Source organism: Ursus arctos, unplaced genomic scaffold (genome assembly GCF_023065955.2).
Source record: "Ursus arctos isolate Adak ecotype North America unplaced genomic scaffold, UrsArc2.0 scaffold_23, whole genome shotgun sequence".
Classification (NCBI taxonomy): domain Eukaryota; kingdom Metazoa; phylum Chordata; class Mammalia; order Carnivora; family Ursidae; genus Ursus; species Ursus arctos.
This window is the reverse complement of record NW_026622908.1, coordinates 38636890-38650163: the sequence shown is the minus strand read 5'-3', so window position 1 is coordinate 38650163 and position 13274 is coordinate 38636890. Positions and strand designations below refer to the sequence as shown.

The following is a 13274-nucleotide window of genomic DNA, read 5'->3' as shown; positions in this document are numbered from 1 at the left end:
ACGGGCAGCAGCCTCACACGCGTCCCCATGTCCCCATGCGTCCGAGGTGGGGCCCGAGAGCGTGGCATCCGGCACTGCTCCCCATCCTGCTGTCCCATCAGCCCTCGGGGCTGCACACCCCCACACCACGGCTGACAGCGCAGCACCCACCTGTGTCCCCAAACTTCCCCCGGAGGGAGGCCCCTCAGTGTTCTCGCTGAAAGGATGAGGGCCCACGGAATATTCCCCGCACCCAGCAGGCTGTGGGGGCTTCACAAAGCTAATCGTTGTCAGGGCACACCTCACAACAGTTTCTGAAGCGTCTGTGGGGAGGGGAAGGAAGCTTTCTGTAGCAGCTGCAGGAGGCCCCACTGCGAGTGAGGCCTCCACGCCCAAAGCCTGGTTTCTGGGGGAGGGGAGAGCAGGCTGCCTCCAGGACAGCCTGGCAGACGTTGGCCTTGGGGACACGACAGGGACAGCCTAGGCCTCCAGACCAAGCTGTCCAGTGGATCACCTGACCCAAGAAGGGGCTGCTCCTGCAGAAGGGCCTGTCCAGGGCCAAGCAGGAGGAGACAGAGGCCAGAGCCTGTGACTATCTCAAGTCCCCACTCCCAGCTGGGCCTGTGTTCCCTCTGCTCCAAGGCAGCTACCCGTCGCTGGCTAAGCCCTTTGTACCCGCCATCTTGTGTAGCCCACAGCCTGGGGACTGCTACTCGCGGCTGCTCAGAGCGGTCAGGCGGCCTCCACAGACGGTGGCAGGAGGCAGCCTTGGGTGGGGAGAGCCGGGAAGGAACCCAGGCAGTTGGACTCCAGAGCTCAGGCCCCGCCCGGGAGAAAAAAGGGTGCTGGGCTGATGCTGGCTGGGGCCAGACAGAGGACTCAAGTCTCAGAGGGGCGAGGGGACGGGGACTCCCCCCAAAATGAAGCCACAGGATCGGCTCCCACACTCACCTGACAGCAAAGGGGGGAGTGAGAGGGTAAAGGCCTCCACTTCAATGGGGGGTTCAGTAACCTAAGTAGCCATGGGGGGGGGGAGTAGCCACCCTTCCTGCCTTGGGGACACAGGGTCCCATAACTGAGGAGGAGGACGGAGAAGGGCTCCTTAGTATGGTAGTTAAAACCCCTGAAACCTAATCAACCTGCCCTCCCCATGGGGTTGCCCACCTCACAGCCTCACACTCCCCTCCCCCGCCTGACCCCCTGCCAGGCCTTGACCTGGCCCCTGTGCTGTGTCCTCGCCCACAGCCTTACCTCCTTCAGCCCCTACCACTGGCCATGCTGCCCATTTCAAGGTCCAGCTCACACGTGCCCTCCCCCAAGGGGCCTGCCCTGAGTAACCCAATGGGGTGGGCAGACGTCAGGAAGGACTTGGAGTCAACTCACACCCCTCCCAGGCAGCCGCCACTCTGGGCTCCCACTCCAGCCCTTACCAACGGACGCCCACCCACAGTCCTTGCTGCTGTGTGTCCTGGGGTGAGTGGCTCCGCCTCTCTGCGTCTGTCTCCTCATCTAGACGTTGGGGAAATCCACGCTCCGTACCACGCAGGAGTTCCAGAACCACCTAAGCTAGGTGTCGGCCGTTGTTGGCCCACCTTCCTGTTACCACATGCCCTGGGTCGACCTGTCCTTACACAGTTCTTTGGGCTGGGGCCCAGGATCCAAATGGGGAGGCTGGGATGGACTGCTGGAGACAGGCGGAAGGGGGTGAGGGCAGGGGCTAAAGGAAAGAGAGGGGTGATGCTCAAACCCCCTTCCCTCGGGTGGGGTCCAGAGCTCTAGCTCGGGAAACATCATGGGGTGGCCCCAGCTCACATGGCCTGGAAACGGGATGCAGGACAATGGGAGGGGACCCAGAAAGGGCATAATGAGGCTCCAGTGTCCCCGACACCATATCCCCTACTGAGCCAGATGGAGGAGGGGTGAGCAGGGAACATGAGCTGTAAAAGGACACCACCGGTGGGGAAGGACATGGAGACGTGAAGTGGTGTATGTGCGTGTGTGTGTGTGTGTGTGTGTGTGTGTGTGTGTGTGTCTGCATGTACAAGCGTTTGGGTGTCTATGTGAAGATCTGTGCATTTGTGTATGTTTCCATCGGTCTCTGGGTGCGCTTGTGTTAGTCTGTACGTACTTGTCTGTTGGCATTTACGTGTCTGTACGTGTTAGTGTGTGCGTGTCTCCAGGGGTCTGTGTGTGTGTGACTGTGGGCTGGAGGGCCCGGCTGAGCCCCTTCCCTCTCCCCCACCTCATCATGGCCAGGCCACAGTTGGGACCCAGCCCAGCTGGCAAATCTCTGATTTGGTAACGCACCCCCCATGCTGGAGGCCATGGACCAGCAGGCCCCACCCACAGCCTGTGGGGCTGTCACTGGGTCCGGAGTCTGGCTGGGTTTGTAGCCAAGAGACTCTGTGTCCCCTCCTCCCCTCCTCCAGTGCTGGAGCCAGCTGGAGCCACCCACACCCCACATGGAGTCCCAGCCAGGCCCAGCGAGGACAGCCCCCGGGCCTGCCGTTCAAGACGGCTGGTACACCCAGGCCCCCCGGGGCCAGCCGTGCTTCTCCACAGACGCCCACAGAGAGCGGGGAGGGTGGGGGCAGCTGCTAGACCACTGAGTGTACCCCTCTGCGTGCAGGCTGGCCTGGAAGGTGCTGGAGACATCCTGGCCTTGGGCTGCCGGTGCCTCTTTACCCGTATGACCTTAAGCAACTCATGTACTCTTTCTGGGTCCAGGGTCCCCTTTATAAAATGAGGAGCTGGTGCTGGCAGGAACCCAGCGTACCGTTGTGTAGTTGTGCACTGTGCAAATGCGCCTGGTGGAGGTGAGGGAAGGCACTGAGAGGTAGGCCGGGTTCTGCCCCACACGCTGAGGCTTCCGTGTCAGGCGGCAGCATCTGGAGGAAGGGATGCGTTCTTCCCACAGGAAGTTTGCTCTTTAGGGATTGTGCTTGGGGCTGGGGTGGCGGGAGCCTCGCTCTAATTCTCACAGAAGGGCTGCCCTGAGGCACCAGCCTTTTCAACCAGCCCCTGCCCCTCCCTGTGTCGGTGTCCAGGTGTCCTTCCTTCGCAGGCCCTTGTCTGTCTGTCTCTGGAGTGGGATCTCTATGACTGCCTGCCCCTCTGCCCTCCCTTCTCCTTCAAACCATCCAGTGTGGGACCCAGAAGGGCCCTGGAAGTCCTGCTCTGGTCTAACTGCCCCATTTGACAGACTAGCAAACCGAGGCCCTTCTGCCCTCCCCTGTCCCCCTCTGCCCCCTCTGCCTCTCCCTACTCCATCCCACCTGCTCCCTGCGAGGGCTCCCAGCCTTCAGCACAGACTGCAGGAGACCCCCTGACAGGAGAGGAATCTGTGTCCTTGTCCCTAGTGTCACCAAAGCTGACCCCACCCCTCCACTCCTGCCTTCTTGGCCCGCTGCACCCCACCCCATCCTTTTCCCAGCTCCCCTGCCAGTGACTGGACACACGGGCTTGCTTCGCTGCTCTTTATTTCATTAGGAAAGTAGCCAGGGGAGTCCCGGCAGGGAGGGGGTGGGGGCAGGGAGAGTAGCCGGCTCCAGTCCTGTCTGTTGGGTTGGCAAACCTGTGGGGAACAGAGATGAGGCCCGAGGGGCTGGTGGGGGGGTGGTTCGTGCACTCCCCCACCCCTGAGAGCGCCCCCCCCCCCCGTCTCCCACCCCTCACTGAGGCTGGGTCCCCAGCAGGGCTTGCTTGACCCAGGGCTGCGATCTGGGGCTGGCCCCCGCAGGGAGCCGCTTACCAGCCTCGGGCTCAGTTGGGTGTCATGAAGCGGCCGCTGTGAGGCGATGCTCGGTAGAAGGGGTCCGCGGAGATCAGGGTTCTGCAGGGAGGAGAGGGGTGCAGGTGAGAGGGATGTGGGACAAGGTGGGACCTTCTCTTCTGCCTGCCCCTCCCCTGGAGCTGCCCGCAGCTAGGTCAGCCAAGCCACAGACATTCTTCGCCTGCCAACTCTGGGCCATTGTCTTAGAAACGTAATTTTTGAGGAATTGAATTGAGCCCGAAAGGAGTCATTGTGAGGCAGAACCACAGTCCATTCAGCTCTGTCCCCACGCCCCCTGAAGCCTGGCAGGGGGCAGGTGTGGAGCTGACCTCTGGGATGGGAACCAGGGGGTGAGGGGGCAGCCATGCAGGAGGAGGGGTCGCTGGTTGTGGAGGGGGGGAGGAGAAGCAGGAAAAGCAGTGAACAAGCCAGAGAGAGGGAATGGGCCTCTCAGACAGACAGACAGACAGATGGAAAGAGGGAAGAAGCTGGGAAAAGGCCTGGATGCTGCAAAGGACAGAGCAGGAGGGAGTGCTGGCTACCTTCCCACGTGGGGGTGCAGGCGCCGCAAGCTCTCCGTGGGGTTGGGGGTGGCCTCCATGTGGGTGACTGGCTGGTTGAGGGCATAGCCTCCGGGCTTCTGCGGCTGGATGCCACCTCGAGTCCAGCCTTCTCGGTCCAGACCCTTGGGGATATTCTCGAAGTACCTGAAGCGTGGAGGGTTGGGGGGGAGGGTTGCGGGCGGTAAGCTGGCCTCCGCCACTTCTGCGGCCTCTCTGCCCCTCTTGGAGAGGAATCTTGGCTCCAGCAGAGCACAAAGGGCCTCAGATCCCTCCAGCCTCCTTGCTTTTGCTCATGCTGTTCCCTCTGCCAGGCACTCCCTGCGCCCGTGTCCACTTGGGGAGCGCTCACTCGGGAAGCCTGCTTGGCTTTGCCCCGAACGATGGCCCTCCATTGCGCAGCCCCGATGCCGCGCCAGCACTTGGAGCATAAAGGACTGTCTGCATGCCGCCTCCTGCCCTGGCCTGTGACCTTCTCAGGGGTGGGGAGTGGAGACCCCAACTCGTTCGTTTCTCTCTAGGCATTCCACTTCGCTTCCACTTTGCTGATGTTCACTGAGCCCTGGGCCAGGTTCTGAGTAAGATGTGGGCCCCGCCCTTGAGCTTAGGAAGGGGGGGGTGCAGAGAGATAAATGAGAAAATCAGTGATTACAACCCCTGGGGAAGGAGGCACGTGCCTGACACCCAGCAGGAGCTCGGGAAAGCCGGACGGGCAGGCGGAGAAGGACCCTGTAGACATGACTGGGGCTGAGGGTCTGCCCCAGGAGGAGGGCGTTTGCCTAGGAAGGTGCAGGGACACTGCTGTCCCCCGACACCCACTGTGAGTCTCTGCCCCTCCCCTTCGCCCTCTGTGGGAAGCGGAACAGCCACCTGTGTCACAGATCTGCAACGCGGCTCGGGCGCCACTTCTCCCATCTGAGCCTCAAGGTCCCCATCCCAAAGAGGGGGGCCAGCCCGAAAGATGGGAAGCAACTGGGGAGACCAAAGAGATGGGAGCCAGTGTGGACACAGGTGACACCTGCTGACACAGATAGCAGATGCTGTGCAAGGAGGCTTTTGTCCACGGAATTACACCTCCTTTATCCCACTCCTGTAATGCCCTCCCCATCCAGTCCTGGCCCTGGGAGTCCTCCCCATGGCTCTCGGGCCACTTCCTCCCAGAAGCCCTCTGAGATGTTCAGCAAAGAGCTTAATTTCTGGGGAGCCCAGAGCCCACCCACCATGGACTGGACATAGTATCTTAGCAGATGCCATGTTGCTCCACCCGGACCCCTTTCAGCCCCTTTTTTCTTCCCCTGCCCACCAGCCTGGGCATCAGTGGAGGGCACGGCATCAGAGAGAAGCGCAGAGGAAGGCTGCCCTTGGGCTGCTGGGGCTTACTTTGCCTGTAGCAAAGAGGTGCCTGGGATTTTTAGCATGGTCCCTGGGGACAGCCCTTAACTACTGATTGATGGATATGGGGATATCAGTACCCCAGCTCTCTCCCCGCTTGGCTGGGATCATTCTGAGTTGTATGTTTGCACTGTTTTCTAGAGCCCTCCCACGGCATATCTGGTTAATAACACACTGGCTTTGGGCTGCCTTCCTTTCTCCCCACAGCTTCCCAGCTCCCCCACACTCCCCAGTAAGAGACTTGCGCTCAAATCCTTGGCTCAGGGGCTGCTGCTGGGGGAACCCACATGAATTCAGTGTTGGTCTACTTGACAGGCTGTGAGCTCATCATTTGTCCCAGTGTCTGTCTGTGAAATGCGTGCCAGGTTTCACAGCCCTGGATTTGGACAGGGAAGGGGGTGCTCACCCTTGGTTGTAGGTGGTCAGGTACCGATTATCCATGTCCGGGTCATAGGGGTTCCGGAAGTAGCTGGCATTGTTAAGGCTGAACCCCGTGGGCTCCTGCACCAGAGGTATGGAGGGGACTTGTCAGGTCAGGAGAGGTTGGAGATTTGGGAGTGGAGCTGGGCACCCCGGCCTCACCTTGTTCCCCACTGTCTCCCGGCCCAGCAAGGCAACGTTGGTCTGCTGCACCCGCTGCGGGGGCTGGAACTGCCGGTGGCTCATGCTGCTAGGTTCTGGGCCAGGAGGGGGCACCTGCAGGGGACGGAGCCACAAGAAAGGTAGTGGGTGGCCAGGGTGAGGCGGCAAGGACAGAGGGTCCTAACTTGCCCCCAGCCCCAGGACCTTGTCCTTCCCCCTCCAGGCACAGGGAATTCCCTGGTTCAAAGACACCCTCACTTTTCCAGTTCCTAGGCCTTTGCCCCTCCCCTGCAGGGTCCAAATATCCTGATTCTTCCCATCCTTCGGTGCTCAAATGCCTCTGCGGCCAAGGAACCTCCCTGTCCCCCCACCCCAGAATGTTCCTGCTCTGAGGTGCCCCCCTGCCCCGAAGGCCACTCACTCTGGGGTTCAGCATCCTCTCGGTCACTCGGTTGTAGCCCGTTTCCCGCTCGGAGCCTCTGGCCAGCACAGGCAGGAACTCGTCCCCCTAAGGCAGCAGAGGAGCCCCTGATGCCACAGTATGGCTGCTCCTCCAGGTACTGTCTTAAGGGCCCCGCGGAAGGACCCCAGGCTGTGGGGTCAGCCAGCCTTCCACCCCCACCGGCTCTGCTTACATGAGGGTGGGTCATGGGGAGGAAGTCGGACCTGGTGACACTCCGGCCAGGGAGGAGGACCTGGAAAGAGGCCCGCAGAGGCGCGTCAGCCGGGCAGAGGCAGGTGCCCCCCTGTCCTGAGCGCAGAGGAGGGCTCACAACACGCGCGTGTGTTTGGGGTAATGGAGGAAAGGGAAGAGGTTGGGGAGAAACTAGGCTGAGTGAGAACCAGCAGGCCCGGGCTCTCGTGTGAACTCTGCATAACATTGGCTCTGCCTCTTCTCCTCTCTAGACCTCAGTCTTCTCATCCACAAACTGGGGGAGCTGGACCAAAGCAGTGGTTTCTGCCCACACTCATTCATCTCATGTTTGAACACAGGGTTTTGCAGCTCACATCTTGAAAAAAGCTAGAAGTCACCTGAGATTCTAGCGGGCACCGGCCTGACTTACCGGGTCCCCAGGGAGGGCCTGGGAGGGCGGCTGGAAAACAATGGGGTTCTTGGTGGACTCTTCAGTGAAGCCAGTCTCTTCCTTGGCGCCAATTGATTTCTTCTGCAAGAGATCTGCAAAAGACATCCCCCCTGTGCTGCCCCCCACCCTGGCCACCGGCCCCAGCTGCATGGCTCAGTGTCCCAGACAGTGGGGAGGGAGCTGGCTCCAAGGATCTGGATGCCGGAGCTATAGGGTCCTGGGCACCAGGAAGACTCCAGAGTCCAGGACAGAGAACGAGACAGGAGAGGAGAAGAGGAGAGATGCAGGAAGGGCAGGTGCCGACAGGCTGGGAGGCGGCTGGGGTCAGGATTCACAGCCCTCCCAAGCCAGTGAGTTGTCCTTTCAGGGGTCGGTGCTAAGGCACAGGTCCCCCAGGCTGCCTCTGTATCCTTCTTTCTTCCGCGGGTGCCTTCTTTGTGCTACGCCAGCTCCATCTGCCCCCCACCCCCGTGTCTCTCCCTGCGGCCAGGGGGAGGGAAGTGTCGTGGGAGGGAGGCATGAGCTCAGACATGTGCTACCTGGCTGGTTTGAAGGCTCCTTGAGGTACTTGGAATTGTACTCCGAGGTCATGAAGCGCGGGCCCTGGAAGACAGGGGAGAGCACTGGGGCCCGCGAGGTGGACCAGGGCCCAGGGGAGGTTGGTGGCGGTGGTGGCTCTTCAGTGCTCCCAGTAGCCTGTGCGGTGTAGTCCGCGAAGGGAAGGCCAGGACGGCAGCCCCTGCACAAACCCGTCTCTGACGGGGCAGCAGAGCGCCATACCCTCCACCGTGAGTTCCCCTGTGACAACGAAGCCCATCCCATGCTGGACTCCCGGGAATGAACAGGGGACCCAGGGACCCAGACGAAGAGAGAGGCTAAGAGAATAAAGGGGGTGCTCCCATCACACTTCACTGCCCGGAGCTCGGGGAGTCTGGATAGGCGCGGGGAAAGAAGGGGCCTCTGGGGTTAAGTCCTAAGACCCGAGTGAGGAAGCCCGTGATGACCGCGTTGATGCTCTCTTGGAAATACCAAATATCCTTGGCTCTCCCAGTTTTTCTAGGTACCCTGAGCCCACATTTTGTTGGCTTTTGGGAGAGTCAGAGCAGTGCCGGTCTCCAGAAGGGGAAGGAGGTGGGTCTGGCCCCTCTGCCCACTCACATGCCGGGCATTCTCCCACTCCAGCGAGCCCTTGACCTGAGGCTGGTGGAGCAGGGGCACGTCCTTGGGCTCCAGCCCTGTGATGGCCTGCGCCCCATAGTCCTGGGTGTCGAAATGGACCTTCCTGACCTGGGAGGGAGGAAGTGGCCAGTCATACTCCAGGCGAGGGGATGGCAGTCACGTCTTAACTCTGCTTCTGCCCTTGACCCCTACAGAGTATCTGTAGCCTTAGGGGTCCCTTTACAACGAAGTCCAGTCATGTACCTCCTCTGCTCGGAGCCCTGCAATCATCCCATTGCACTAGGAGTAGATCCCCATGGCCTGACAGAGACCCACAAGGACCCCAGTTCCTCGCTTGGCTCCAGCCACCTGCCTCCTTGCTGTTCTTTGTCGCATCAGATCCTCGCACCTCAGGGCCTTTGCCCTTGCTGTCTGCACTGCCTGGAACTCTCTCTCACATCGCTGCATCATTTAGAGGACACTTAACGTCTCTTGAGTCTTTGACTCATGTCTCCACAGCAAGCTCTTTCCCCGCCCTCCTGGTTTGCAGTTGCATACCCTTCACTACTGCTTCACCCCCTGCCTCTTCCCTGTTGCGTTTCCCCCCCAGCACTTAGCACCTTCGTATATAGAAGAGATGTTCGAACGTATCGGTTGAATGAATGAATGACTTAGTATCCATTCTACTGCTGGGGACAGGTTGATGATCATAATGACGATTAAAGAAGATGGGGACGATGATGACAAAAGCCAATGTGACTGGTGGTGAGGACGGTCATGTGGCCTTGGAGATGTGGAGGGGATGGTGGAGACCATGGGGTGGGGATGGGGATGGGGGTGGCAGAGGTGATGGCAGTGACAGGGACGGGGATGGAGGTGGAGGGGAGGTGATGGTGCAGTCGGGAATGGGGACAAAGGTGACACAGGTGAGCAGACTCCCAGCCCGCCTATGGCTCCTCGGTACCCAGGCCTCTCAGCCTTGACCAACTCTTGGCAGAGCAGTCCCACCCTGCTGGAGGGATCCTCACTCTCTCCACCCCTCAGCCCTTCCTCCACCCCAGCCTCGGGGTCCCCCTGCTTCCTGGCCCTAGCCCAGCACTGACCTCCTTAGTGGGGGTTGCTGCACTGGGCTTCTCCCGAGAGTAGCCAGAGCTGGTCTGATGCACATTCCAGGGCAGTGGGTATTTGCCATCAGGCACCTCCGGGGGGCGGTAGCTCTGGGTGGTCACTGACTGGAAATTGTGGCGGACTTGTTCCCTGAGAGCGAAGCGGGAGCGGGAGCTATTATCAGGGCCACCTGGAGGCCGCAGCACTTATCTCTGGAAACTGCCCACTTCCTCCAAACCTCCCACAGTGGCCTCAGGAGGCCGCCTCTGTTGGGGCCCCAGGACCCCAGACCTAGGCCAGGCAAGGTTCAGGGTCTCCACGCATGCCGCCCGCAGTGGGTCCAGTGTGCTCCAATGGCCCTGAGCGCTAAGGCTCAGCGGGGCAGGGAGGGAGAAGGGGCTACACAGACCATACCCCATGGCTGGGTTGTCCAGGGCATCGAGGTTGGCGTGGTAGGAGACCACGGGCCGGTAATTTGATCTGTAGCCTGTGCCTTCGTGGCTGCCCATGCGGGGCCTGAAGTCCTCCCGACCTGCCAGCAGGGAAGCCAGGAGACGGGACAGGCCCATGAGACAGGCCCAAGGGGCAGGAGAGTGAAAGGGGAGTGAGCAGGGCTTCCTAGGCAGGGCCAGCAAACGCCCGCCCCCCGACCCCACCCAGGGCCCAGGGGTCCTCGGGATGGAGAAGGCATAGAGCCGTGAAGGCCTGGCCCTTCGAGATCGTGGCAGCAGGGAAGGGAAAGGATAGGGTAGAGGCAAGGTCAATGTGGCCGAATCACAGAATGCCCTCGGGGGAGGGGCAGCGGGGCAAAGCCAGCCTGACCCAACAGGCGCGGACACATCCTTGGGGAGCTCAGGGGGTGGATCGGTTCAGCGTGCTGGGGCCCCTCTGAGCGTGTGAGGGCCACAGGGGCTGCTCCTCTCACAGCGGGAGGGCCCCCCCACATCGTGCCCGCGTCCTGGCGTGGCTCCTGCACAAACCGGGCCTCACCATAGGCTGTACAGTAGCTGGTGGCATAGAATTTCAGGGGGTCCGCGCAGCCTCCCGAACTCATCTTCACGTACGGGGAGACAACCCCCAAGGGGAGTTTCCCCATCATGGTGCTGTGGGGCAGGGCCCCGGGGGCACCTGGGGAGGAAGTGCAAGGAGCCCCGGCATTTCAGCAGCCCAAAGGCCCCGAGCCTGCCTCAGGCCCAGGCTGCAGAGACCCCGGAGGTGAGCTCGAGCCCCCCAGCCAGTGCCTTCCCCTCGGCCAGTCCCTCTGCACCGACACCCACACCCCAAACTGAAGTCAGGACTGGTCATGGTCAACACGTGATCGTGTACACTCATTCCTCCTTCCCCGCACCTTATTAACTCCCCAGTTCACAGCCGGAAACAAAGACTCCAAGTGATGAAGGGTGAGCTCATAATGGGTGGGGGAGCCAGGGTTCAGGCCCCGGGGTACCTGACTCCGTGCCCCCGATCTTAATCCACCCGTGGATTAAGTCCCCCCTGGGGACTGAATGGACAGACACTCTCCCACCCCAGCTCCGCAGCTCACTCGCAGCCCCGGGTTCTTGTCCCTCCCTCGGCTCGCTTCTGGGTCTTGCCGAGGGAAGTGGGCTCGGCCCTCCTGGGGCCCAACCACAGCTGGCCCCACCCTCACCTGCCCTCTGTTCTGGCTCTGAGGTCTGGTGAGAGGCTGCAGGAGGCAGGAGCTGCTCCAGAGAAGCCCAGGCCCTCTGGGAGGCGGCCAGGCCAGGAGAAACAGTGTGTCGCCTAGCAACCGGTGCCTAGCAACAGCGTCCCCACGCTTCTGAAGCCCTTCTAGGGCCAGGGCCCATGAGAGGCTGACCTGGCCCGGATGAGGGCAGCTGCCCAGCCAAGGTCCTGCCGCCTCGGCCCCCCCGCCCCTGCCCCAATCACCGGCTTCCCAGGACAGGCCTGGGTAGAGGTGCTCTCTTCTGAGTGACAAGAAATAAAGATAATCGTGAACAACCACTCCCGCTTATTAAGTATGCACTTCTCAGCAGACACTTTAGATCCTTTATGGCCAGTCTTCTGAGTGGCTCCTCCAGGTGGCTATTATTATCCCTCTTTTCACGTGGGGAAAATGAGACTTCGACAAGCTGTGTCTTGACTGGCCAGAGATCTTGAAAACATAAGGAGAGAGAAGAGTTCGGACTCAAACGTGGGTGGGCCCAGATCCCACTTGTAAGCCTCTCGGGGAATTATCCTGTTTCCTGTGTCCTGCTAGAGCCAGATCGGTGCCAAGCTCTTCCACACACATATTTTTTTTAAAAAGGATTTTATTTATTTATTTGTCAGAGAGAGAGCGCGCGCGAGAGAGCAAAGCAGGGGGAGCAGCAGGCTGTGGGAGAAGCAGGCTCCCTGCCAGGACCCTGGGATCATGACCTGAGCTCCCTGACAGGACCCTGGGATCATGACCTGAGCTCCCTGACAGGACCCTGGGATCATGACCTGAGCCAAAGAAGAGGATTAACTGAGCCATCCAGGCATCCCTTCCACACACAGTATTACCTCGGACAATCCCCCGAACCACCCTGTGGCCGGGGTACTATGATTACAGGGCCGACAAGCCCAGCAGCCAGGAGTGTGGCCGAAACCCAATGTGTCATCTCTGACGAGGGCCCTGTCCTCTTACCGCCCCCGATTCCTCCTCTTCACCGAGGGCCGCAACCGGACCGCCTCATGGGGCTGTGGGCAGATTTCCTGAGGGCATGGCTTCAGCTCTTCAGTTTTGCAAAGCTGCTGTTCTCAACCTATTTTGCAGATGGGAAAGGTGAGGCCCAAGGGCACTGGCCAGGCCTCAGAGTCGGTGAAGGATTACAATGGGAGTGAGTCAACTCTGTGGCCCTGCTCCCTTTGGGCTGGCCCATTTGCCCCATGGGTGCTTTGAGGCTTGTAACTGTTTAACTGGATCTCTGGGGATGGGGTGGGAGTGGGGTGCCCCGACATGTAGCATTTGCCACATTTCTGGGGTGTAAATACTCCTATCATGGCTGCTCTCAAACGACCAAGGCAAGGTCACAGAGCAGCGAGTTGGGAAGTCAGGCCCAGGCCCCTATGCAGCTGCCACTATGTAGAATTTGTCCTGTATGGCTCCAACAGACAGAAGTGACCTCGAGACCGTGAATGACAGACAAATGTAGTAATATAATAAGGGGGTGATGACTTTGAAGTATTTATTACCTTTGGGTTTTTTTTAAAGATTTAATTTATTTATTTGACAGATTGAGAGGGAGAGGGAGAGAGAGCACAAGTAGGGGGAGCAGCAGGCAGAGGGAGAAGCAGACTCCCCGCTGAGCAGGGAGCCTGACAACGAAGTGGCGCTTGACCCCAGGGCCCTGGGATCATGACCTGAGCCGAAGGCAGACGCTTTACCGACTGAGCCACCCAGGCGCCCCTATTATCTTCATTCTTAATATAATTGATGAAATCGTAAGTTTTTATAATTTGATTTGTAACCACGGCAGAGTTCAACAACCTGCTCACGAATTTCCTGGAGGTTTTGCCTTCAACTCTCAGGAGCTGGTATGACCGGCTCCAGAGCCTCCCGACTCATAGGGGAACGAAAAGGATGCCAAGGGAAAGGGGGCTGCCCCACCCAGGAGATGCCCTTGCTGCACTCGGCCT

At 60.2% G+C, this 13274-nt stretch overlaps 1 protein-coding gene across 1 annotated transcript; it reads right to left on the bottom strand.

Annotated features, from left to right (window-relative positions):
* Positions 1–3444: 3444 nt before the first annotated feature.
* SAXO4 (stabilizer of axonemal microtubules 4) lies at positions 3445–12404 on the bottom strand. The gene is made up of 14 exons (XM_026487708.3): positions 12283–12404; positions 10626–11769; positions 10050–10167; positions 9632–9785; positions 8529–8657; positions 7910–7973; positions 7350–7462; positions 6921–6980; positions 6707–6793; positions 6286–6399; positions 6110–6204; positions 4294–4458; positions 3731–3811; positions 3445–3553 (listed from the first exon to the last, which is right to left on the bottom strand). Exons 2-13 carry the CDS (start codon positions 10732–10734, stop codon positions 3742–3744), a joined length of 1278 nt encoding a protein of 425 aa, XP_026343493.1. The 5' UTR covers positions 10735–11769; positions 12283–12404; the 3' UTR covers positions 3445–3553; positions 3731–3741.
* Positions 12405–13274: the final 870 nt, after the last annotated feature.

Bases quoted from the DNA above. Each gene is read 5' to 3' on its own strand.
- SAXO4 (XM_026487708.3), bottom strand. From the start codon at position 10,734: ATGATGGGGAAACTCCCCTTGGGGGTTGTCTCCCCGTACGTGAAGATG. The intron at 8,658-9,631 runs GTCAGTGCTGGG...CCTCCCTCCCAG, and splicing joins CAGCAACCCCCACTAAGGAG to GTCAGGAAGGTCCATTTCGA. The intron at 6,400-6,706 runs GTGAGTGGCCTT...CGTCCCCTGCAG, and splicing joins AGAGGATGCTGAACCCCAGA to GTGCCCCCTCCTGGCCCAGA.